Source organism: Mixophyes fleayi, chromosome 10 (assembly GCF_038048845.1).
Source record: "Mixophyes fleayi isolate aMixFle1 chromosome 10, aMixFle1.hap1, whole genome shotgun sequence".
Taxonomy (NCBI): Eukaryota; Metazoa; Chordata; class Amphibia; order Anura; family Limnodynastidae; genus Mixophyes; species Mixophyes fleayi.
The window spans coordinates 54,532,239-54,560,044 of record NC_134411.1 but is presented as its reverse complement, the minus strand read 5'-3'; the positions used below and the strand labels follow the sequence as shown (position 1 = coordinate 54,560,044).

The 27,806-nt window shown below is 39.4% G+C and overlaps 1 protein-coding gene across 19 annotated transcripts in view; it reads right to left on the bottom strand.

Annotated features, from left to right (window-relative positions):
- NRXN2 (neurexin 2) overlaps nucleotides 1–27,806 on the bottom strand; it is a 725,960-nt gene that overhangs the window by 134,585 nt on the left and 563,569 nt on the right. For all 19 annotated transcript variants that reach the window (XM_075188775.1, XM_075188784.1, XM_075188781.1 and 16 more), the window contains one exon: nucleotides 20,815–20,996. In XM_075188775.1, coding sequence (XP_075044876.1) covers nucleotides 20,815–20,996 — 182 coding nt within the window. The remainder of the gene's footprint in view (nucleotides 1–20,814; nucleotides 20,997–27,806) is intronic.

Sequence of the window (27,806 nt, the reverse complement as noted above, 5' to 3'; positions counted from 1 at the left end):
AAAATAATAGTATTTCCATTTACGAAATAAACCTATTTCCCTCCCTCCAAGCAGCCCCCACAATAAATTAACAGTATTTACATTTCATAAATATATCTATTTCCCACAAGCATCACTGTCATTAAATAATTCATAGTCACATTTAATAAAGAGACCTCATTCTCCCCAAACTGAACCCCACAATAGCCCCCAAACCACCCCATCTTAAAATAATAGTCCCCATTATTAAATTGCCCCACCATCACCCCACAAACAAAATAGCACCCATTAATTACCACCACCTACCTCACACAGACTACATTGCTACAAGCTCCCTCTGCCATCATACACACATTACGGTGACCCTTCATCATCACCATGCTGTGCCTCCTTATGATCACTCTGCGCCCTCCATGCTGCTTTTCCTCCCTTCACCTGCCACCCCCTTTCATCACACCGTGCCATGTTGCTCCCCCCCATTCATCACTCTGTGCCATGCTGCTCCCCCCCTCTCCTTCATCACTCTGTGCCATGCTGCTCCCCCCTCTCTTTCATCACACTGTGCCATGCTGCTCCCCTCTCTCCTTCATCACAATGTGCCATACCACCCCTTCTACATAACACTCTGCCATGCTGCTCCTCCCTCTCCTTCATCACACTGTACATTCCCCCCTCTCCTTTATAACATTGTGCCTTTTTTTCTCTCCCCCCTTCTTCATAACACTGTGCCTTGTTCCAGGGGCATCTTAACAACATTATGGGCCACCGGGCAAAGCAGTGCACCTGGGCCCCTAGATATAGATATAGATATAGATATATAGATATATACAGATACAGATATAGATATTGATATATAGAGATAGATAGATGTACTTGCTCAGTGACCCTTGAAGGTTTTTTTTTGCAGGTTTTTTTCTTTTGCAGGATTATTTATTCTCATTAAGAGCTGTGCCTATGGGGCCCCCTTGCCCGTGGGGCCCCCGGGCAGCTGCCCATCATGCTTAATGGAAAAGATGGCCCTGCCTTGTTCCCCCCTTCTTCATCACACTGTGCCTTCCCCTCCTCTTCATCACACTGTGCCTTTCTCCCCCCCTTCTACATCACACTGTGCCTTTCTCTCCCGCCTTCTTCATCACACTGTGCCTCCCCCCTTCATCACACTGTGCCTTTCTCCCCTGCCCCTTCTTCATCACACTGTGCCCTTCTGCTTTCCTCCGTTCTTTTACTTACCTTTGTATTGGCTTCCTTCATCTCTTTTCTTTTCTTCTCTTCTGTCTTCTTTGCTGGGTCCTCTCTGCGCCACTCCTCACTGAATGTTGGGCGTGACGTGATGACGCCACGCCCGACATTCAGTACGAAACAGAGCAGGGAGGAGGGAAGAGGGATACCGGTGTGAGTATTTGCATTTTTTTTAAGTACCCTGCTCCTCCCACCACATATATTGTGGCACGAGCCCGCTACTGCTGAAGCTCACGCGAACAACTTCTTCCTTTTTATGTAGTTTTATGGTCAGGATGGTAAATGTTTTGACACCGTATACTTTCACAGCAATTATGGAGACCCTAGACGCTAGCTATACATAGACCAGCTCTCTCTCAAGATCAGCCAGCTTCCCCAGCATTGGTCTCAGTGCACAAATGACACAAACAAGCTTTTATGCATGATACTCCTCCTCCAGCCCTAGCTTGATGGGCAGGTGACACACCCTCCTTCTCCTTAAGAGAAAACACCCATCACTGGCTCTGTTTGCACTAACAGACACACCCTGTTTGTTTGCTGAAAGGAGATCATGTAAGTTAACAAAACTTTAAACTATACATAAGTCTTTACTTGGTTTAACCTGAATCTAGGTGCATAACTGCACCAATGTCTTACTCTGCTTGTATGTTTTCTCTGCATCTTGTCAGATAAATGCCTCCCTTTGTTACAATATATATATATAAATATATATATATATATATATATATATATATATATATATATATATACATAAATATACATACACACTATTGATTTTAAGCCTGAAACTAAATTATATAATCAATTATGGCCAGTGTAATACATGGACAAAGTTACGGACACTTATGTATACCCTGCTTCTGTACAACAGCACATATCCACTGTGCAGGCCTTTATTTCAGGCTTACTAAGAAATGCCTCCAAATAAACCAGAATTTTCTTTCAAAATAATTTAATTTTCCAACAGGGAAGTATTTTTATAAATTGTCTGTCGAACTAATACAGAATACAGCATTCAACGATTGATACATAGCAAGATATACATATATGAACTGTTATGTGCGTATTGTCGCTAACCAATAACGATTGTCGAACCTCGATTTGTGTTTCCAAAGCACAAAGATTTATTCGCAAAAAGTAGTATAATATATTCAAGCGAAGTGATAATAAGTACAGCCGTTACTTATCGCAGGCGCTCTGGATCCAGTGTGCAGTCATTCAATCCTGAAGTCTGGAGACAAGATGTCTGAACACTAGATGTGAAGCTGCTGCTTATATGCACACAGGAATACAGTAATACAATGGAGATGGTATAGCTTGCTTCTATTGGTCCAGGTTTCAGGAAGGTCCAAGGGGTTGTCAATCATTGGCTAGTTCATCCTAAAGAATCCAAAGGAGAGGGTCATCTCTCCAGGGGGTATGCTCTGCTCTTCCCGCCAAGATTCCTTAGTCTTAAGTAGTTCATAATTCCCTATCATTCATAACTTGCGTATGCACTCTGCGATTCCTTCGCAGAGTGAACCGAACAGTAGCAAATGTTAAGAGGTTTATTATGATACCACACATGATATGATTCCTTCAACCTGTTTCATATATTTCACTAATATGCATATAACTTTAATATAAAACATAAATACTACTATATTTCGACATAAATGACTATGTGTTGCAACTACCATTAATGTGTACTATTTTACAAGTGAATGTGTTTGTGCGAATGTATGTAAAAAGACTAAATACTGTGGGTGCCACGTGTTGTGGCTGCGTTCGCCCTTTTACGTTGTAGCGTGCCCTTTTACGCCGTAGCGTACCGTACGCATCTTTTCAGACAAAGACAACCAAGTTTGCTCGATTTTAATTGAAATGACTTTATCCAATTTGCTGACTTCGACAGAACTGTTCACAGTAAAGATCTCAATAATCAACGCTATACAACTTTTAGATATATTAATTTGCCATCTCAATATAATCATTTTAAAAAAGGCATACATATTGGACCATTTCATGTACACATGCTGTCCAAAGGGTACAATATATATTCTCTACTGTGGTCCTCTCTCTATTCCTTAAATATGTATGATTTTTTTCCCCCATCAATAATGTTTCCCCTCAGTGCATTGAGATATTCTTGCAGCTTTGACATCATTTCAACCTGTTGCATCACCAGACGTCTGAGTACTTTTTGAACTGTTGTCTGAGATGACGATGGTATCTATTTGAAGAACATAATCAAAATGTAGTTAAATGTAATTTTTAAATGGGACACAACATATTTTTTTTTTAACATTCTCCTGGACTACTACCATTTGCTTGAAATGACTTTGTGCTGATGTCCCTCCTGGGTTTGTTCAGGTATGCTGTTGTGATGGTCCATGGCAACTGTAAAGACATATATGTTATATATTCCATATAGGCACAGGGTACACAAAATTACATTTTATTTGTTTATGATTGTTATTTACCTTCTTTAGGTTCTTCTTGTATTTCCACATTGCCAATGTCTTTGATTTACTCTTTTATTTCCACATTGGCTATGGCTCCTTCACTTACTGTATGTTTTTCTGTGTTGATATAGATAGTTAATTGTGTATTTTACTTTCAATTAATAAATGACACTGTTTGGTACTAATCATTATTGGCATTGGCGATTACATCGTTAACAAGTTCTTACCAAGTTTTAATACTCATTTGTTTACTGTTTGTTCGTATTTTCTTTAACTTTGCTTGTTCTTCAAATCTGACCATTACTTCTGTATCTGGACCTTGCTTCTTTGTTTTCCTCAGTTCATTTCTTTACACATTAATCAATCTTTGCTTTATAATTTCCTGTCTGTAATGTATTTTTCTGTCATTTATTTTGAGCGATCATGTCATGTTGGTCCAGAATTCTGACATCATCTCCATCTTCCTCTGAGTAATTAGTTTAAATATTTTCACATCATCCGATAGCCTCCCTTCTTCTCCTTCCTCTTCCACTCCTTCATCTTGTCACATTCCACTGGTGACAGTCTGGATCCTCTATGTTAATGAAGAATATTCTCGCGCATTGGGCATTAACAATTGATATTGACCAATCATGGTAGTTCTAGCTGCAAAGTGGAGCATATCATTTCATTGCTACTATAGCAAGAGAAGTACTTTATTACATCTGACTTTTCACTTTGAAATTTCTTCATGGCATCTGAGAAGAATGTAGAAGACATGAAGGATTTTTTTGAGGCCTACAAATAACATCTCTGCTTGTGGTAAAATTAGTCCAAAGACTACTCCAGCAGGCAGAAGAGGATGAAGGCTTATGAGGAAATGATCAGGGTCAGCCTTCCTCATTATCCAGAGGCAACTGCAGATTGTGTCAGAGGGAAAATGAAGTATATGCGTACTATGTTCCGCAAAGAACTCAATAAGGGTTGGCTAACCCCAGAAACACTGAAAAAAATTAACATAGGATTGGGAGTCTTTGGATATCTACAGTCGCTGTTACAACGGTCGTAAAACGAGATACCAAATGCGGGGAAAAAGGGGCTCCAGGCCCTCTAGTAGTCCTTAGCCTTTTACCCCTCCATGAAAATTTTCGTTCCTACGCCCCTGCCTGTGCTCATCTAACATCAGCAGATATTGAACAATATGTTGTATATCTATTTTTATAGTTATTATAGTGAAGTGATTTTGCTTGACTCCTCTGCTCATAGCCATTTGCTGCAGTAGGTCTGCAAACTATTTATAGAAAGAGTGAGGAAAAGCTGTTATTACCCAACTGCTCTGTATTGTTTAGCTCTGGTTTTAGTCATGTTTGGGAGAGCTGTATTGTTTAGCTCTGCTTTTAGTGTTAAATTACCCTTTAACATTATTATGCTAGTGCTGATTAGATTACTTGTTTAAGTTTGTGCTTGTTGGCTGCTGGAGCCAAAAGCCATTAATTATATGGACAGCATATAGTTAAAGCTATTGAACCTGAGTAAGGATTATATACAGCATCTGCTTAATATATTATACATTTACCAATTATGGCCACATAGAAGTTGAAATCTATATTGTATGCTGTTCCCTAATAGAAGAATACCACAATTTTATTTAATGTTTTAAGGTACTTCTACTCAAACACGCAATTTTTAGCAGCAGCTAATTTAGATGCACTAAAGGTAATTGTAGCCCTGAAGCACAAGTGCTGTTTGCTAAGAAAGGTCGGCATACAGGGGGTACAATACTTTTCATGTTCTGGTTGTAGGAGCTTTGTGGATCTGGATAATACATAGCTAAATACAGTTTTGAAATTTAATTGAAGTCCACATGCAAATCAAGATATTATTTTGCGGGATGAGATAATTAAATGATTTTATGAGGTGGAGAGGGTACATTTATGGGTGTTTCTTTTGTTTGCAAGCAGATTCAGAGACTTGTTATATATTTTTCTGTTTTTTATATATCTTATAGTAGAAACCAGGCCTAAACTTTCAATAAGATGCCTTTTGCAGGTACAGTTCATAAGTGAAAATCGCATTTATAGGCACCATTCCACCAATGAAACAAAAACATTAAAATATACAATAGTAAAATATTTAAAAAGGACAGTCCTGAAATCTCCTCAATCTCATGATTTTTTCTAAACACATGAACCTAAATGAATTGAGCAATATTTTAAGAAATAGTATTTAATGAAAAAGTTTATAAAAGAGGGTATTACATTGATAGTCAGGAAGGCTCTGAAGTACCCTTTTTACATAAAGATATTTAATGTTGGCACTTTCAAAAAGCACAATGTGTTCGTGTTACTCGTTACGTGTGAGATAGATAAATGTTTCCACATAATACAATGTGCTGTATTGTCCGCAGATTTCCACTGTTGTTGTGTTGAACATATATGGGGCGTATTCAATTGTTGCTCCGGGCGCCGCCGGAACGAGAGCGTTAAAACTATTACCGTTTATACGGTAATATTGCGCGTAATTACCGTTCATACGGTAATTTACTCGCTCAATTTCAGCTCGCTGCTCAGGGAGCTGCGAGCTGAAATTGAGCGAGTAATTACCGTATAAACGGTAATAGTTTTAACGCGCTCGTTCCGGCGGCACCCGGAGCAACAATTGAATACCCCCCTAAGAGTCTGATTTTGAGTTAGAAGAAAAGAAAAGGGGCAACTTAGCACCTGGACAAACCATGTTGCAATGCAAGGGGAACAAATTGACTTATTTTTTTGCACACAAGGGAAATACTGGTTGTTTTTTCATGTTGCACACAAATACTTTTTACATTTTTACACTGAAATTAAAGTTGATCTATGACATGCCGTGTTCCAACTATAAATCTGTTCCTACTTTTTAAATTTACCTCCCCCTCTAATGCAAGATGGTTTTGCCAAGGTGCAAAGTTACTCCTTTTATGTGCTTTGCTCCTAATTCAAAATCAGGCCCTATGTACATTGATCATCTTTGCTTAGCTAATGTCATCTATTACACTGACCTGTCTCTGGATCTTCCTGGTTTAGAGCTTGATCATACTTGACAACTCTCCCTGAATGTCAGGGAGGCTCCCTGAAAGAGGGGTGATCTCCCTCACTCCCTGAAGTGTCTGGCATTCTCCCTGATGCTGAGCCAGTACAAGACGTGGTTGGCTTCACCATCTGTGTCATGATGACACTGTTCAGAAATTGTGTCCTATGTTCATGTATTGATGCCTACGGAGGTGGCCATTTTCATGGAGACCAAGTTTTAATCAAAGACTAACAGGTAAGACAACATGACTACAGTAATGGAGACAGAAATGTAAAAGACACTTCAGCTTCTAGAGATTCATTAGCTGCTTTTCTTTAACGCATAGTTGCCTACTCTCCCAGAATGTCCGGGAGACTCTCGCATTTCTGGGAGCCCTCCCGGGCTCGCGGGAGAGCAGGGCAACCTCCCGGTTCTCGCCCCCGCAATAGATATGTTGGGGGTGGAGCTTAATGATGCCCCCTGATGTAATTGGACAAAATTGTGACAATCATTTAGGGGGTGGGGCCAAAATGATGCAATTCGTCAAGCCCCCACGCGACCACCTCACCCCGGGATCTCCCTGAAGCCAATGAGGAAAAGTTGGCAAGTATGAGCTTGATTAGTCTTGATCACTAAACAGACTATACATGTCACATTGTGTACAGAAATTAATCCAACTTATTTCTGTTCAACTGTCTAAAATTATTTCCTCTGATGACATTGCCAGAAAGTTTCCTTTTCCTTATCAACTTTGATCTTGATCTCTTGTTTTCAAATCAATTCATGCCTCTTTCTCCAACTCTGACCCCTATATAAACCTACACATTCAAGACATTGCTGTTTTCTTTCACAGTTTTATTCCAGTTTTATTAAAAGCAGCACATTAAACTGATTCTTAGAAAGCAACATTTTGACCTATCTTGTTTTGCTAGTTTCCATTTTGTGACATATATATCTCTAATCTCCTGGAAATCTTGTCTCTTCCTTAATTGCTAAGTACCTAAATGCTTAGACTCTTTAGTACTAAATGTACCCAAATGTTTTCTTCATATTTAAGTAGTATGGTCCTTTGCAAAGCTGCTAACCTCCAAGACCACTTTTATATCACTATCCTACAAAAAACAAAACAATAATTGTATGTGTTTGCTGGAGTTGTGCAATCAGTAATTCTACATTGTGACAAAGCTTTCTTACTAAAAAGCTTGTTCAGAATTATGGAAATTTGTTGTGATCGAGTTGCTTTCATTCAACTTATGTGCAGAAGACTGTAGACCATTAAATAAATATCTTGACATGATATGGGTAAGGCCGGGGCTAAAAACTATTAAATCGTAATCAGAGTGGCATTATTGAAATGAATCTAGGGAAACTTCCCTTTAAGAGGCAGCGCTGCTTTAAATTTAAGCTGTCATCTCGCCGATTTCCGGCGACTTGTACAACCCGCACTATGATACATTTACCCCAAGATTTCACCAAAGAATATGATGACCCAAATGTTGGGAATTTCATGAATATTCATGTGTCCAGCTCTACATATTCAAGATAAGCACTACACAGCACTGATACTGGGGAATGGGATGGTGCTGAGAAACTATTTAGGTACTTACGATTAGCCTACTTATTATTAAGGATGAGCGGGCTCAGATTCCGCTAATCCGAGCCCACCCGAACAGTGTGGATCTGACGGGATCCGAGCACTGTTCGGGTATTTCCGGTGCCAAAAAACAATGAAAGTGAGGCTCTGACGTCCAAGTCTCGCGTCGGATCTCGCGAGACTTGGATTGCATAAATTCCCCGCTAGCGGCCGCCATTTTCATTTGGGCTGTGATCAGGGTACAGGAAGGTTGTAGGGTAGTGGTGCTCCTGCTCCTGTGTGATCAGTCCAGTGGTGCTTTATTCTTTTGTCCTGTGCTCTGTCCTGCTGAGTCCAGTGGTGCTTTGGCCAGTGCTTTGTCCTGCTGAGTCCAGTGGTGCTTTTGTCCTGTGCTCTGTCCTGCTGAGTCCAATGGTGCTTTGGCCAGTGTCTGTCCTGCTGAGTCCAGTGGTGCTTTTGTCCTGTGCTTTGTTCTGATAAGTCCATAGTAATTTTATAATTATTATCAAATCTTAAAAAAAATTAAAAAAAAAAAAAAAAATGATAAAAAAATAATTACAAAAAAAATTCTAGAGCAATATATTCTTGCAGCCCAGAAATATTAGTACTGCAATACCTACGTTCACTGTTCTTGCAGTCCAGAAATATTAGTACTGCTAAATTTACCTACGTTCACTGTTCTTGCAGTCCAGAAATATTAGTACTGCTAAATTTACCTACGTTCACTGTTCTTGCAGTCCAGAAATATTAGTACTGCTAAACTTACCTACGTTCACTGTTCTTGCAGTCCAGAAATATTAGTACTGCTAAATTTACCTACGTTCACTGTTCTTGCAGTCCAGAAATATTAGTACTGCTAAATTTACCTATGTTCACTGTTCTTGCAGTCCAGAAATATTAGTACTGCTAAATTTACCTACGTTCACTGTTCTTGCAGTCTAGAAATATTAGTACTGCTAAATTTACCTACGTTCACTGTTCTTGCAGTCCAGAAATATTAGTACTGCTAAATTTACCTACGTTCACTGTTCTTGCAGTCCAAAAATATTAGTACTGCTAAATTTACCTACGTTCACTGTTCTTGCAGTCCAGAAATATTAGTACTGCTAAATTTACCTACGTTCACTGTTCTTGCAGTCCAGAAATATTAGTGCTGCTAAATTTACCTACGTTCACTGTTTCTGCAGTCCCAAACATTAGGTACTGCAATCTAAATTACTACGTTCACTGTTTCTGCAGTCCCAAAAAATAGGTACTGCAATCTATATTACTACGTTCACTGTTTCTGCAGTCCCAAAAAATAGGTACTACAATCTATATTACTACGTTCACTGTTTCCGCAGTCCCAAAGTGTGTGTGTGGTTTAGGGGTACACTCTCTTGTGCTGCATATAATGGAGTACAAAAATTTGGAGGATAAAGTAGGGAAAGATCAAGACCCACGTCCTCCTAATGCTGAAGCTGCTTCCACTAGTCATGACATAGACAATGAAATGCCATCAACGTCGTCTGCCAAGGGCGATGCCCAATCTCCTAGTAGAGGGCATGTAAAATCCAAAAAGCCAAAGTTCACTACAATTAGTAAAAAAAGAAAATTTAAATCATCTGAGGAGAAACGTAAACTTGCCAATATGCCATTTACGACACGGAGTGGCAAGGAACGGCTTAGGCCCTGGCCCGTGTTCATGACTAGTGGTTCAGCTTCACCCAAGGATATAAGCCCTCCTCCTCCCCACCCCTCTAAAAAATTTAAGAGACTTAAGCTGTCATCAACAACACAGCAAATAACTCTGCCTTCTAAAGAGATGGCATCACAAATCCCCAAGGCGAGACCAACGGTGTTGGTGGTTGCGAAGCCTGACCTTCCCATCACTGTACGGGAAGAGGTGGCTCCTTCCACCATTTGCAGCATGCCCTCTGCATATGCTAGAAGGATCACCCACAGTCCAGTTACAGATTTGGCTAATGAAGGTGTCAATGTTGTACACCGGGAGGAGGATATTGATGTAGCTGGCACTGAAGCGGAACTTGACGAGGAGGATGCTGATGTGGTTATCTTAAATGAGGCACCAGGTGGGAACATTTGTTGTCCATGGGATGAAAAAGCCCATCGTCATGCCTGGTCAGAAGACCAAAAAATCCACCTCTTCGGTCTGGAGTTATTTTTATCCCAATCCGGACAACAAATGTATGGCCATATGTAGCTTATGTAAAGCTCAAATAAGCAGGAGTAAGGATCTTGGCCACCTAGGGACATCCTCCCTTATACGTCAACTGAAGAAACTTCATAATTCAGTGTTTAGTTCAGGACCTGTGGTTAGAACCGTCAGCAGTCCAGGGACACCTAAATCCCTTGGTCCTGTTGGATACACACCACCAACACCCTCCTCTTAAACTTCCTCCACGATCTCCATCAGATTTAGTCGTGCAGGCCATGTCACCAGCCAGACCTCTTCAATCTGGGATTCATCCGAGGAATCCTGCAGCGGTACGCCTACTACTGCCGCTGCTGCTGTTGCTGCTGGTAGTCGGTCATCTTCCCAGAGGGGAAGTCGCAAGAACGCTACGTCTTTCACCAAACAGTTTACCATCCAACAGTCGTTTGCCATGAGCACAAAGTACGACAGTAGTCACCCTATTGCAAAGCGGATAACTGCGGCTGTAACAGCTATGTTGGTGTTAGAAGTGCGCCCGGTGTCCGCCATCAGTGGAGTGGGATTTAGACGGTTGATGGAGGTATTGTGTCCCCGGTACCAAATCCCGTCTAGATTCCACTTCACTAGGCAGGCGATACCCGGGATGTACAGAGAAGTATGAAAAAGTGTCCTCAGTGCTCTGAAAAATGCGGTGGTACTCACTGTCCACTTAACCACGGAGATGTGGACAAGTGGATCAGGGCAAACAAAGTACTATATGACTGTGACAGCCCACTGGGTAGATGCATTGCCTTCCGCAGCAACAGCAGCAGCTGCATCAGTAGTAGCATCTCCACAACGGCTCCTCGTTCCAAGGCAGGCAACGTTGTGTATCACCGGTTTTAATAAGAGGCACAACGCTGACAACCTCTTAGAGAAACTGAGGGAAATAATCTCGCAGTGGCTTACCCCACTTAGACTCTCCTGGGGATTTGTGGTGTCAGACAACGCCAGTAACATTGTGCGGGAATTACATATGGGCAATTTTCAGCACGTCCCATGTTTTGCCCACACCGTTAATTTGGTGGTGCAGCATTACCTGAAGAGTGACAGGGGTGTGCAGGAGATGCTTGCTGTGGCCCGCAAAATTGCTGGACACTTTCGGCATTCTGCCAGTGCCTACTGCAGACTCGAGCAACATCAAAAAAGGCTGAACCTGCCCTGCCATCACCTCAAACAAAAGGTTGTGAAGCGCTGGAACTCCACCCTCTATATGCTGCAGAGGATGGAGGAGCAGCAAAAGGCCATTCAAGCCTACACAGCCACCTACGACATAGGAAAAGGAGTGGGGATGCGCCTTAGTCAAGCGCATTGGTGACTGATTTCTGTGTTGTGCAAGGTTCTCCAGCCGTTTGAACTTGCCACACGAGAAGTCAGTTCCGACACTGCCAGCTTGAGTCAGGTGATTCCCCTGATCAGGCTGTTACAGAAGCAGCTGGAGAAAGTGAGGGAGGAGCTGGTAAACCATTGCGATTCAACAAAGCATGTAGCTCTTGTGGATGAAGCCCTTCGTACGCTTTGCCAGGATCCGAGGGTGGTCACTCTTTTAAAGCCAAAGGAATACATTCTGGCCACCGTGCTGGATCCTCGGTTTAAAGCGTATGTTTTGTCTATGTTTCCGGCGGACACAAGTCTACAGCGGTGCAAAGACCTGCTGGTCAGGAGATTGTCCTCTGAAGAGGACCGTGACATGCCAACAGCTCCTCCTTCATTTTCTTCAACACCTGTGGCTGCGAGGAAAAAGCTCAGTTTTCCTAAAAGACCCGCTGGCGGGGATGCTGAAAACATCTGGTCCGGACTGAAGAACCTGCCAACCATTGCAGACATGTCTACTGTCGCTGCATTGGATGCTGTCACAATTAAAAAAATGGTGGAGGATTACTTTGCTGACACCATCCAAGTAGACATGTCAGACAGTCCTTATTTTTACTGGCAGGAAAAAAAGGCAGTTTGGAAGCCCCTGTACAAACTGGCTATATTTTACCTGAGTTGTCCCCCCTCCAGTGTGCACTCGGAAAGAGTTTTTAGTGCAGCGGGGAACCTGGTCAGTGAGCGGTGAAGGAGGTTGCTTCCGCAAAACGTTGAAAAAATGATGTTCATAAAAATGAATTATCAATTCCTCAATCAAGAACAGCACTGGCCTCCAGAGACTACAGAGGGACCTGTGGTTGTGGAGTCCAGCGGGGACGAATTGATAATGTGTGAGGCTGAGGAAGTACACACTGAAGGGGGCCAGGAATCAGAGGATGAGGATGAGGACGACATCTTGCCTCAGTAGAGCCAGTTTTGTTTGTACAGGGAGAGATGAATAGCTTTTTTTGTGTGGGGGCACAAACAAACCAATCATTTCAGCCACAGTTTTGTAGGCCCTGTCGCTGAAATGATTGGTTTGTTAAAGTGTGCATGTCCTATTTCAACAACATAAGGGTGGGTGGGAGGGCCCAAGGACAATTCCATCTTGCAACTCTTTTTTTGGCATTATGTGCTCTTTGGGGCCTAGTTTTTCAAACTGCCATCCTGTCTGCCACTGCAGTGCCACTCCTATATAGTCATCCTATGGCAAAGCGGATAACTGCGGCCGTAACAGCTATGTTGGTGTTAGACGTGCATCCGGTGTCCGCCTACTGTGCAGTGGAATTTAGACGGTTGATGGAGGTATTGTGTCCCCGGTACCAAATCCCGTCGAGATTCCACTTCAATAGGCAGTCCAGAAATATTAGTATCAGATATTAAAGTACGTTCACTGTTCCTGCAGTGCAGAAATATTAGTATCAGATATTAAACTATGTTCACTGTTCCTGCAGTGCAGAAATATTAGTATCAGATATTAAACTATGTTCACTGTTCCTGCAGTGCAGAAATATTAGTATCAGATATTAAACTACGTTCACTGTTCCTGCTACATCAAAAAAGCATGAACCTGCACTGCCATCAACTAAAACAAGAGGTAGTGATGTGCTTGAACTACACCCTCTATATGCTGCAGAAGATGGAGGAGCAGCAAAAAAGCCATTCAAGCCTACACAGCGACCTACGATGGGCCACGTGTTTGTGCCGCCCACTTGTGTCGCTTAGCTTAGACATCCAGCTACCTCGGTACAACCTTTTGGACTAAAAACACCATTGTGAGGTGTGAGGTGTTCACAATAGACTAGAAATTAGTGGAAATGAATGTTATTGAGGTTAATAATAGTGTAGTAGTGAAAAAAAAAACGAAATATGGATTTTAGCACTTTTCATGCTTTTTTTAAAAAAAATCAGAACCCAAAATCCAAAATCAGAACCAAAACCTTTCGTGGGGTGTTTTGGCAAAACAAATCAGAACCCAAAACCTCAAGCTAATCAGAACCCAAAACCCCAAAAGTGGCCGGTGCACACCCTTACTTATTATTGCATGGTAGTCACTGAGAGGAGCAATTCTAAACCATGTACTTGACTGGTCTTCTTTACTAATTTATCTGAAAGATATACTGTGTATTTCTTCCCAATTCATAAAGACAGCACTGAATGAAAGCATGCCAAACTCTTAGAGTTATATTAACTTTTACTTTTCATTTAATTTCATCTTTTGTGTATAATAATTATAATGAATAATTAATGCTTCTGTTTAACATGTTCCTACCTCAATCATTGTCATGTGGTTTCATCAAAATGACTGAACCACTTCAGTCAGATGAAGTTATTTAACTGCTACGTCCTTGACATGCTATGTGCAGGGAAAATTAAATAGCTTTTGACTTCCTTACTGTCAATAACATGCTTTAATTGTCATTTGACATATTACTTGGTGTTGCATTCTTATTAAAACAAGTCTGTAGACACTACATCAATCACATATGAAAGGAGGACATGCGGTGCTTGTTTATAGGTTTATTAAATCTTCCCAAACAAAATAATTTGTGGCTTAATTGATAGATAACAGCTCCATCAAGTATCTGCTGATTTTGAGAGCATTGTAAGCAACATCACTCCGCACATGCCCAGAACCGGACCATACGGCTGTAAAAACAGCAGAGAACACATACTACAGCTTAGGATTTCTGTAAGTAAACAGGGCAGAGAAAGGGCATTTGGCCGTAGTCAATTTACAATAAAGGCGCGCCAAACTGAGGCGCATGCAGCCACGTGGGAATCAAGCTCTAGGCACATTAAAGTTACTTGTTTTTGTGCCGTATCTCTTGCTACAGTTACAGGGCTAGTCTGAGTCCTGAGTACTAGTGATGACAGTCTCGTATGCATATTAACATGTGATTGCAAACAGAAGCAACTGTAAAAAAAAAATTTATGTTCAGTAAACATTAACATCCTAATAAATGTATTTCATGGTACAAAAAATAAAATAAAATAAAACATTTTTTTATTTTTTTTACTGTTTTATTATTAAAGCCTTTATTATTAACTGGTGGAATTAATTCTATCTATAATTTTTTTTTGGATGTGCCTAGCTCCACCAATAGTCGTATCCATCTAACCATCCACCATCATCATAAGCAGAGAGCAAAAATTGCTGCACATGATGATGGTGGCTGGTTGCTATGTATAATAATGGTGAACGTTTTCATTGTGTGATGATGATGACGGCCATTTCCTGCACAAGAGAATGCAGTCATTTTCTGTGTAGAGGAAAAGTGATAATTGGCTCTGTAGGAGAAGAGCTGTCATATGCTATTTAGGGATCTCATGCAATGTTAGGTTGCCCTGAACATGTATGGGTCCTTTGAAAGGGTGAAAATAAAAATTATAGGCACACAATAAATAAAAAAAAATACTTTGAAAATGTGCATACCAATAATCAATGACATTTTTGCTCACTGGAAAAAATACTGCTCATGTGGTTAAACAAATTAGAGGGAAAATTGCCATAAGCTAACAGCCAAGAACAGCAAGTATTTATTTCATAATGCCATCAGTTCAACATAATAAACACACTAAACAAATGTGGTTTGTATGAAAGGAAAATAGATGGAAACCCCTTCTATTTAAAAATATCAATAACACCCACACAGTATTACAGCAAAAAGAACCTCCTCCAAACCCAACCATTAAGCAGGACATTGCAGTATAATAGTTTTGAACTTCTTAGGAGCTTCAGGCCCTGGATTGCTTGCAATCAAAGAAGGAACAAACAAATTGTTTTCTGTGCCTCTAATCTGGATGACAATATTAGGATATCTGTATGTGCAGCATGAATACAATCCTAAAGCTGGGTACACACTACAGAATTTTCCACCAACTTTTTATGCCGATCGATTTTACATGCGATCGATGGTCCGATCGCTCGGGCCAGGGACTGCATATACACTAGCCTTGTTTTAGACGATAAAGGGAAGAGTGGCCGCCCCGTTAGCGACTTTTTACAGCCATGTTGTCGTGAGCAATGATTTTAATTTTGAACACTCTAAAGCAAAATTTGTGGGGTATGTAACGATATACCAAAGACACTAGCATAAAGGGGCAGAGCTTTCACTGTAGTAAGGTGTCAGTGGGGGATGCAGCTATGGAGAAGGAGACAGTCAGAGATAGTGCTGGTGCTGTAAAGACCAAAAATTTTTGAAAAAGTTAAGGTGGGGGATGGTGATGTTGAAGATATGAAAGAAGTTAGACACAAAGGTATTTCAGTGAACATGTGTAGACAACAAAATGCTTTGGGCACATACCTGTACCGTTATAATAACCAAAATGGCGCCTGTTTTCCAGAATATATGGAAGCTAAGCCCACTATTATTGCGATTGTGCCAGGGGGACCACAACATAAACTGATCTCGAGCAGTGTGCAAGGCGAGCAAATATTTCCTTGTTTCGTAGGTAAAGAAATCAAAGGGAATATAAACCCAAGCGAGATTAAGAAAAAAATTTAAAAACCTTGACAAAAATGTTGTTGAAATGTGTATGCTGTTTGGAACTGTTCTGCCACAAACCACTAGCACCTTTAAAGTGTAATACTATTTTTTTCACTTGTCATATTCTGCAATAAAACATTTTGTACTTTTGATGCAATAAAACTGTTGCATTAACACTGTGTGGTTTATTCTGGGTATTTTACAAATATTAGTTAATAAAGGTTAATATGACTTTATTAGTTTAATAGTTTATAAAGGTATAAGTTTATAAAGGGTAAATATGAATAGGTTCCCAATATAGATGCAAAGGGTAATAACACATGTGCTTTACACAAGTGTAATGGTCTGCAACCAGACAGGTGCAATACACCTATATACAAAACACAAGTCAGTGATGTGCGGATACTGCACCACGTGCGACTGGTACAGCATCACAAATTTACATACACATGCCCCCCTCTGTATTGCGGTGAAGGGGAAGGGGCTTATTGGTTGTACTTGGTAAAGGTGGGACAGTACATGTCAAGACTGATCCTTCTACCCCACTGACAGTGTTAACCCTGTCTGTGGCCAATAAGAAGAGTAATACGGCTGCTTAACTTTTCGATCACAGGATCATATTTTCTGTGTCAAGGAGGGGTTCACAGCCTATGTTTTTTTGGCTAGAATACACAGTTTTTGCCAATTTTTTGCAGGTATGCCCTGCCCTTAAGTTTAAGGGGAAATAATTATAAGTAAAAGGCTGTGGTCATATTTTCTCCACTGCCTGGTGTTGTGTCAATTATTGGGTGGGTGATTAGTGTGATTGCAAGACAATAGGGGCAGACAGTATCCTGTTTAAGTCATGTAGAAATATTAAAACAGAAAAAGATTCTCCACAGAAGGACTTAGACAAATTGGTAAGATGGGAAGAGGAACGGTAATGCAGTTTTGTGTAAGGTTATGCGTCTAGGCATTGGTACTGTATGTGATATCATTTGGGAAATCTGAGAATTAAACGGATTTAGTTCTAATTGACAGTAAGCTGAATAGCAGCATTCAGTGCTAAGCAGATGCTGAAAAGGCTAATAAAATTATTGGATGGATAGAAAGGGGGGTGATGTAGGTTAATTGGCTGCTATTAAAATATTGACCTTAGCCTATCTCTGCCTGTGTTTGTTAGGGAATTTAGGCTATAAGCTCCAATAGGGCAGGGACTGATGTGAGTGTGTTCTCTGTACAGCACTGCGGAATTAGTGGTGCTATATAAATAGCTGCTTATATTTAGGATGATGATGATGATGATGATGTACATGATGCAAACAGATTTTGAATATTGAGTGCAATTTTCCGCAACTCTCTATTTGAAGGACATAGGTGAATTTGTGAGTTTATTCTAGGGAATAGAGGGTTTATATTTTAATTAAAGATTACATAAATTAAGATTCTACATTTTGTAAAAAGACAATTTCCATAATTAGTATGCATAAATATAGCAAAGATTAATATAAATATTTGTCTAATGATCTAATAAGTTTTAATTTGACAGGGGGTTGTCTTTTTTAATCCGCCTAACTATGTTACTATGTATGATTGCTCATATGTGGTGTTTCTGCACTGAAAGCAACTTTATCCATGCAGTGACAAAAATGGTCAGAATAGCTTTTAGTACAATTACTTCAATTTGTCTTTACATGTATGGAAAATGTATGGAAAATGTAAACTAAAGACAACAGATTACTCATATACAATTGGAAAATATACAAGTTAGCAAAGTAAATTTTTCATTGCTAATATAATAAGCTAATTTGCCATCTAGATATGAAAATTCATATTAATTTTAATCTATGAAAAAAATCATAAAACTATAGTTAAATTTAATTTGCACTATGGTCCCCAATTACTTAGGACATATTAGTGTATTTCAAGTTAATAAGGCAATTTTTGCAACATTTTCATATGCGAATGGGATGATTCATTAAGAGGTTAAATAATGACTGTGATTAAAGTTCCATTCAGTACATAAATTCAAGAATCAAGGTGAGCCCCTATTTGCAGTGAAAGTATACCATATCTTGCATTGCTGATGGATTGGTTGTTTGACTTTTCCTGATTGATCATATAGCCACTTTATTTAAAATTAAAAAATATTTTACTCATTTGAACCTCATTTATATTTCACATAATTCTTTACAGTAAGGGGACTGCTTACATAGTAGGTGACAAATAGTTTAACTTTTTCTTATTTAGATAAATTTGTGAGCATTGTGCCAAATGTCAAATTATTTGCACCTACAAGGGAGTTAACTGAAATGGTTGGGAGAGCCCTGATTTCTATGCTGGTCCTTTTGCTCATGCCACAATATGCCATGTAAATTCACATCCTGTTCTATATAAATAGGTAAGCACACAGTCTGAAAATATACCTGTTTGATATAGAGAGTTGAAAGTTCTGTACTGAAAAAAAACTTATATTTCAGACTTGGAGACTTTGCTGCAGCTAATTGAATAGTTATGATTCAAATTAATGTTGCTGTACACCATCACCTTTGTAAACGCCAATCCCTGCTTTCAGCAGTGATCTCTCAGCCATCTTGTCTTGGATGTCCCAGCACTTTCTTAAATTCAGTATTTCTAAGACTGTAATAATCATCTTCCCCCTCCCATCCACGACCCCTTCACTCCCCCTCTCCTTCTATTGATAACACCACAATCTTCTCTGTCCGCCAAGACCACGGCCTATGGGTCATCTTAGACTCCTCCCTCTCTTTCAAGCCTAATATTCAGTTACTCTCCAAATCCTGCCACCTCCACCTCTGGAATATATATAAGATGCAGCCCTTTCTCACTGTGAAAACAACCAAAATTTTTATTCCCTTCCTTGTAATCTCATGTCTTGACCACTGTAACCTAATTCTCCTCCTCACCTACAAAGCTCTCAACCAATCCCCCTCTACATCCCCAACCTCATCTCTACCCACACTCCTTCCTGCCACCTCTGCTCTGCCTACGACCACCACCTCACTACCACACCGATTACCTGTTCCCACTCCCACCTTCAGGACTCTGCACCGGTTGCTCCCTAATCTGTGGAACACTCTCATATTCCCTATAAGATAAGCCTCTACTCTCAAAGGCTTCAAGCGTGCCCTTAAATCTAATTTATTTATTCAAGTGTAAAAGACATGTTTCAGATATCACCTCCACTCCCCCCAATCGGTGACATCCTTTTTTGCCTTAACCTTTCCTTTTAGAATGTGAGCTCTCATGAACAGGGCCCTCTTTCCTGGTATACTCCTTCTCCTTCTACTATTGCATCACCCTATGTACCTCTAGACCTGAGTCCCTAGCCCTGTTTTCTTGAGCCCAGGCCTACTTAATAATAGATAGATAGATAGATAGATAGATAGATAGATAGATAGATAGATAGATAGATAACTATATAAAAATCAATGATGCCATGAGAAACTAAGTACAGAAAATACAGTTAGTAATATATAAATAAAGTCACAAAACTATTTATATGCATAACGCATTCTAAATGTATTATTGAAACAGACACTACTCAAATTTTGGTTGATTTGTTTGCAGACAAAATGTAAACATATGAAGACTGCACCAAGGTTTTCCTGTGATCTACCATTGCATACGAACTTACCCCAAAAATTTCTACAATATGTGGTACAAACCAATCACTTGCAGCCCTCAACTCAAAAGATCTCATCCACACAAAGATCCAAATATACAGTCACACCAATACAATTTTGAGACGAAATTGATGCTAGTGATCAAAAGTTTTCCCTAATTGGTAAAAACAATAGTAAATACTGAACTTAATATAATGTCTGTTTTGTTTTACATTTCAGTTGCAGAAAGACCTGTATAAACGTGATTTAAACATAAACTTACCCTGCCATAAAAACCCATCACATGGCACTCTTCCTACATATAAACATTACCCCTGACCACCCACTGCACCCACATATATCCTTCTCTTTCTGTCTCCACACAATCATTGCTGCAGGATTCCTACCCAGTCACCACTGAGAAGAACTATGAAATTTGATGGAGTGCAGAAAGAGAAAGCTCCACTTTGTTCACTCTGTGTTGGGAGCTTCCTGTTACTGGCAGAAAGCTAATAGTAAAAGGTGCATTTGTGGGATTATGGCTGTGTGTCCTCTATAGTAATTGTAAATGGCCAATCTGGCAGCCATTTGAAGTCGGTTGACAGGTCCAAAGGGATCTGCCTTTACCCAGAGGCCGCTGCTAGGAACCTGCCTAGCTGACTTGCATTTACCTCGTTCAGACCATATTTTTTAAACAAGTCACTATTTCTCTTCACCCAACAATCATCTTGTGAAAAGCATTTCATGTGATCTTGAGTTGTTTGGTTTTTTTTTTAGAGACGATATAATAGAGTCTCTTTTTTGCAATATTAATTTGTGTACAGGACTGCATTGTATTAGGTTATAAATATCCATTGCTGCAAGCAGTGACAAAAATAAAAGTACATTTCCTTACTATGTGAAGCTGTAAGTAGTCTCCCAAACCAGAAGCACTGTCCACTCGAAGTAACACTGCATCCTTCTGCTGTGTTGTGAAGCCAACTGCAAGCCGGTCAGCTCTTGTACTTGGTCGGTCATTGGGGGGCCAGGTGTATGTGATGAGAGCTCCCCCTTTTCCAAATATATATGTGGTACCAGCTAAAAGAGAGAAGAAAGAGGCGCTGAGAGTACATCAATCACTAGGCTAAAGAAAGACCTACATTTCTGTTAGACATTGATACAATTACAAAAAAGTGATATTCACTTGAAATCAAGCAGCATAGAGTTAAATGTGAAATCACAGACAGTGTGACACACACATATATATATATATATATATATAATTCTATTTTCATTTAACAACATGATGAAAATGTTATTATTTCTCCCAGTGAAAATATAATAGTGCCTTATCTAATAGAAACAAACCAGATATCAGCTTTTATCTATCTTGACCAATGAGGCAAATGAAAGCTAACATAATAAATAACATACTTTGAGTTTCAGCACAACCATTCTACTTGCATACATTTTGTCAAAGTTGAGAGGAAAAAAATACTTCAGGAACATTTGTGTGATTGTTGTATATACTAACTCATCATTCATTAAACAATATATGATAGCAGAAGGAGCAGAACAGTGTATCACCAGGCCACATAGTAAACTTTGTGTAGGAGCTCTGCGATAGCGCTTTAGCCTCCCTAGATTCCCTCTTTGCTCTCAAACAAGCAGAGAGCAGGGGGCCTCTTCTGAACATGTAAAGTCCTCAGATGCGGTGTTCAGGTATCGTCAGCCCCCCTTATCTTCAGGCTGGGAGAGGACATGCATGGGAATGTATGCAGCATACAAATTCATTAACAGTGAGCAATAGTAAAGGAGAATACAGTGTTAGGAAAAAAAGTGTATGTAAGGCAGTAAGCAAAATATGTTTTGTGCAGAAATACAAATGGATGAGAAGAGAACACTTTGCTAGTTGGAGCTTCAAAATGTTTATTGCCCTGCATTGTGAGGTCTAAGCATTGCCAATTTGCCACCTGCTGGCAACATGTGTTAAAGTCACATTCTAATTCTTAGGAAAACTTTAACAGCACTTCTGATATCAGAAACAATTCAGAATTAAAATGGCCATTGTTCACAATTCACATCACTTACATTTAATAGACATACAAGACTTTTGCACTGCTCTAAATGCACAATCAGCACTAAACAATGTCTTTTCTATCACTGCTTTCACCTTTCAGCCAGAAATCACTCTCCACTATGAATTATACTATTTTCCACTTAATACAATTCACTTCAAAAGGAAACATAACAATTGTTACATAAATCTTTTATGCTTTTAATTTAGAATAATGTTTTTCTACCAGAGATTAAATGTAAAAGCGTAATCAGTAGAACAATTATAACTAGCATGTGTGAGTCATAACAGGGAAAACGCAAACTAAAACAAATTAGATCACAGTTGTCTAATAATGAACAATGCACAGAGTTTACACAGTATAGTACAGATCTAAAATTGTGCTGTGTGCTATTGCTAATTGTAAAGAAATTCAGCCATCTCCTATGTAGACAGGTGTAGCATGTAGTATCACTATACCATAGATGGCAAAAAAGCTATTTAATCTGTGGAATTTAAGACAAATATTGCTTAATTAGCTAATAATATTACCAGATTCTATATCACAGAGAGGGAGCTTTATAAATGATGTCCTCAGTTTCCAGAAAACTAAAAATCCTAATAGGAACAAACTTACTCACTCAAGCAGAACTCAATATTTCTCAATTGTTTTTAGGTGTGACATCTGCACATAACTCTAAACTGTCCCGATTTCGACGAAACTGTCAAGATTTGAGGGGATGGAGGCATGTCCCCTCTCACTACTGTGGTAAGGACATGCCCCAAACAGGACATGATCACGCTATTTTATAAACTGGACATAACCACTGTTGGGAGGTTTGTCTCCATGTAAAAATTTCTGCTGCTTTTAGCAAAAAAGAGGTCTGAAAAATTAGTTCCTCAACACAACTGACCAATTGGTAACTGCAAACTTGTTAGTTATACTGAATGTGTAAGCTCAGCAGTCCAGCAGAGAAACACCTACAGTATTGCTATTGCACTCTGTTGTCTTTACAATTTATTATAATCAGAATTATTAACAATGATAATAATAATATTGGCATTATAAGGAAGTGTAGCTAAAGCACGCATTTTGCAGCATATTTTTATCAGCAACCAGAACCGCAGCCATTTTTAGTGCTACAGATGCCAACTGATAAATGAAATACACAATAACTTAAATTACACTACTGTGCTTCACAGAATCAGTTGTACTGGAATTAGTAAATGTTTCTGTTGGTCACATTTATGGTATAATGTAAAATCTACACCAACACCAATGAGACCCACTGATGGGATCTCTGGTAATGACCATTCTGAACCAGATTACTATATTGAATGTAAATGCACAAGCTCCCTTTTACTTGGAACGTATGAAAGTGTTGGACAGCACCTTCTGATATTCTAGCACTGACTGTTAATTTTAACTACATTTCTTGATAGCATGATAGCAAGAGATACCAATTATGGTCTGTGTCCATTCCAAACCAGTGATTAAACTATTTTTTTATTTGACTTAAATGCCAGTCGGCCATTGTTTTGAGACCCCAGATGAGGCAGTTCACAATAGGTTGTACTGCACATCTGACAATCAGGTGACCTCAAGCACAGATTCTGGCAGATGTTCCAGATGTTATGCATCTGTGTTCTAGGAAATAATATCTATTGGACAATATGATCAAATGTGTTGAATACTGTAGCAAATTATTAAACAAGAAAAGTAAGAAAACATTAAAATATTTTGTAATGAAATTGAAGGTATTGATCAATTTCATTTTATTTTGAAACAAGATATTAAATTGTACTTCATAATAGTTATTCATTTATGCTTAATTGTATTCATTATTGCTTTTAAGTGTTGAAATAAATCGTATCATCTGAAAGTGAATCTTTCAAGAATATTATGAAAGCAGCTATCATCGTCCTGGAAATAAGGTTACTGTGCATCCACACACTGATGAAAATAATGCAGTTAATCTTAAGGACGTCTTGACACTCTATTTGCTTAATTCATCTAAATCCATAATCCTGTTCAAATGGAAGTCTTAGCAGCCACCAACAGTGACTAAATCAAGAAATAAACCAGCACAAGTCCTATCATTTGATAAACATTCAGCTTGCAGCAAATCCAATTCTGAACTTTAACGACTGCTTCTCCTGCTGACTTAAGTGTTTTGAAAGAAAAAAAGGCATATTTCAGAGAAACTAAACTTTCAAATATGCAATACACACAATCTATCCTACTGCATTAATGTGTTTTAACTATATAACTAGTATTTGAGCATAGATCTCAAAGCATGAAACCCATGTAAGGGAGGAATGGGTCTTTTGAGTTAAATGACATATGTGTACTGTTGCGTGTAGATTCTGTAGACACCAATGTGACCATCGGTCCATCATATTTGGACATGATGCAATGTGTAATATGAGGATTATTTGTTGCCAAAGTTAAGCTGTATTCCCAGTCATATGCAGTGGACGTGGCATGTCATACTTATGTGACTTGCACCATGTTTCTCAACGTCAATCTTTATATAATTAAAATTCTATTATGATTATAGTTCAGAGTACTAACATTTAAAATTATTCTCATAGGTTAATTACTTTAATATTTTATGTTTATTCTTCTTTTATTCTATATTAATTCTACTTGTACACCAGTTAATTCATATGCAAGCTGTGCATATATTTACTATTCCATTGCTCATACTGACGTACATAAAGTGATCATTATTCTATTCCTACTGCAATGGTATTACAAAGAGATGAGTCTGAGAGGTAAAATCAGAAGCTTACTGAAATCAATGATGTCCAGAAGAATGTGTAATACATAAGGATGAGGTCCGTAGTTTGTAAATATTATTGATTACTGCTTGCCATCTAAGCAGCAATGAACAACCTGAAGAATCTTAGCTTCCACCTCCCTCCCACTGATTGAAACCAGCACTTCTCCAGCGTGCACCTCACACATTTACATTGCTCCTTTATTAAATGCACATTGGTGGTTTACCCTCCGCCCCCACATCCATTGCTCCATCCAGCTGTGGGAACACTGTAAACAGACGTTGTAAGTCATCATAGAGAACACACTCTGAGGAGTGAGTGGGTGAACATAAATTAACCTCTCTTTTACCACTAATCTCAAAATGTCAAACAACTGCACAGCATGTTTTCTCACATACATACTGTTTAGATAATTAACAATTAACCAGATTTTCCTGACACAACATAACAGTTTGTCTCTCTCCAGTTCCATGTCCTGACGAAGTACTGCATAGTGTCACTTCTACAGCATTAGATGGATTTATATTGTGTTGATCACCTAAGCTGCATTATGGACTTTAGCAGCTGATGTAACCAAAACTAAGACCATGGGGCTAAGAAGCAGTAAAGCAACCTGCAAGGGTCCTGTAGCTTCTTGCTGTTAAGGGAAGTCTAGTGTTTCTAGGATGTGAACCTGCAGGACTTCCAGTTATTTGTATCGGCATCCCCCAGGACTGGAATGGTTGTCAGTTGGTTGAGGGCTGGTAGGAGAGGAGTGGTGATACATCTTGCTGCTAGAGAGATATACGCACTCCCAATTTACTTAACTATCATCCACGTGGATGCAATATCCTCCTCCTGTTAGAGGGCTTTTTTTTTCAGGTTTAAACAGAAGCATGTACAGACGCTATAGAAATCAGTCCTTGGGCTTCATATAGACAAGTAAGCTGGACTTTAGAGTCAGTGTTGGAGATTCAAAATTAGTCCTGAATGGCTTGTGTCCAGGTTTCTTCCTTTTGTTGGCAATTCTGGTGTGCAGGCTACACCTAGGTCCAAAGGTGTGACTCCAGCTGTGACATGTGAGCTAGTATCACCCGTATATCCATGGTAATAGATAGTAGTCAATACAGTATAACCATTATTGCTTTATGGACAGTAAAACATTAATGGTGGAGAGACAACTGAAATCAGACTAGTAGGTATCCCACGTGGTGGTCGCAGGGGTATTTCATAACGTCATATATAGACTCAGTAGAGGCCGCAGCTAGTGAAACAGCACACAATCCATTCCTTAGAAAGATCAGGAAACCTTTCCTGTGTAAGAAATAGTGTAAAAGTACCACTAGAAAGAAGGCCATGACCTTCATCCAGTATATGTGACAGTGGAGTAAGAGAGATGCACCTAGGAAGGCCAAACTTTAAGCTAGATAAAGTTTAGAGCTTGTAAAGAGTCAAGACCCCTCTTGGGGCAAGAGAGTTTCAAGATTCCAAAAAATAGATAGGGTTTATACATTTTTAAAATGAAGACATACATTTGTAGGCAGTTTGCATAAGAGGACAATGAGTTTGGCATGTAGTTTGCTGCGTTCCTTCATTCTTTCAAACACAGAGGGCATCTTCTAAGACTTTGCTACACTTACTAGCATTGTTGGTGAAATGGCTCCACCAGGAATGTTCCACCATTTTTACATATGTCTTCATATTTGAAGCTTAAACTGATTATGGAGGCTTAGCATAGTGGTCCTGCTTGTTCTTTAACACAGGCTAGTGTAAGTATGACCCCTTATGTCATGTCCAGAATACTACTGTATTGTAAATGCACCAATTAAGATATTATATTCTTTAGAATAGGAAGATGGTCAAACCAAGTATTGGAAGGGCCTTGATGCCAGTGAATGTAGAAAAGATGGCTCCATGCTTCACCCAATACTCTGATAAAGTTATGGGGAATTTGCTGTTAGAAAGGTTTTCCAAATATTTTGTAATCCCTGTCGGTCCTGTTGAGAAGGAGAAGGTGGTTCAAGAGAAGTTGCCTCAAGAGTCGCCTTTAAGCTGCATGGCTGGTTCCTTACCTTCTCCTCCTTTTCAGTTTCTCAAGTCTCACTTCTATGCGTGGTCCCTGATAAAGCGCCTCTGGGTCTTTCAGAATGACTAATTCCACCTCAAATCCAAATGAGTGATCATGGATCAATTATTATTACTCTTTATTTATACCGATCTGACATATTAAGCAGCGCTGTATATTGAGAGGATCATAATACAAACAAATTACATATAATTACATGAGACAGAAGGTAAAGATGGCCCTCCCCAAATGTGCTCGCAGTCTAAGAAGTGCAGGGAACAATTGATAAATAAGGTAGCGGAAAAACAGTTGTAGCTGTTTGTGGGGCTACTGCAAGGAAGTATTATTAGCAACCAATATTAAAGCAGCTATTGGCAAATGAATGTTTTGTTTAACGAGGAGACCTGGCATATTAATCAGTCATTGTAGAAATCGTAACACAGTCAGCTGCTGGTAACCATTTTTCATTAATCAAACCACCTTACTCCTTCGTTCAAGACCTTCACTTTGTGCTTCATGTGCACTTTTGTGGTTATCCACCAGTTTGGAGCAACTGTGTGTCTGGTATATTTATTTGACAAATGTTCACTTCTGGACACAGAGCCAGGACACTTTCCCATGTTTGAAAACATTGTGGCGGCAGCTGCTGCAATCAAGGAGGCCATGGAGATCACCAAAGGAGGAACAGAGATGACAACTGCAATAGCCATTTAATTCACTAGGTCCAATAGTTGAACTGAGATAGTATTCCAGTAGCTCTTCACACAACACTCCTTGGTGTGATAACACTCATCAATACTACTCTATATTTATCCACTGCCTCCACAAAATAACTGTTTTATATTTGTGAAAAGTTGATTGTGTGGAAGGTAGGGTAACAGCTAATTTAAGTACATCCACATGCCATATCATAGACTTGTTATAAACATTTCCATTGATTATGTCATGTCCATGGTGATAGATCTCAGTGCTGGGGCGCTTCTGAACAAGGCAGATGTATACTCCTGTAATTTTGAGAAGCAAT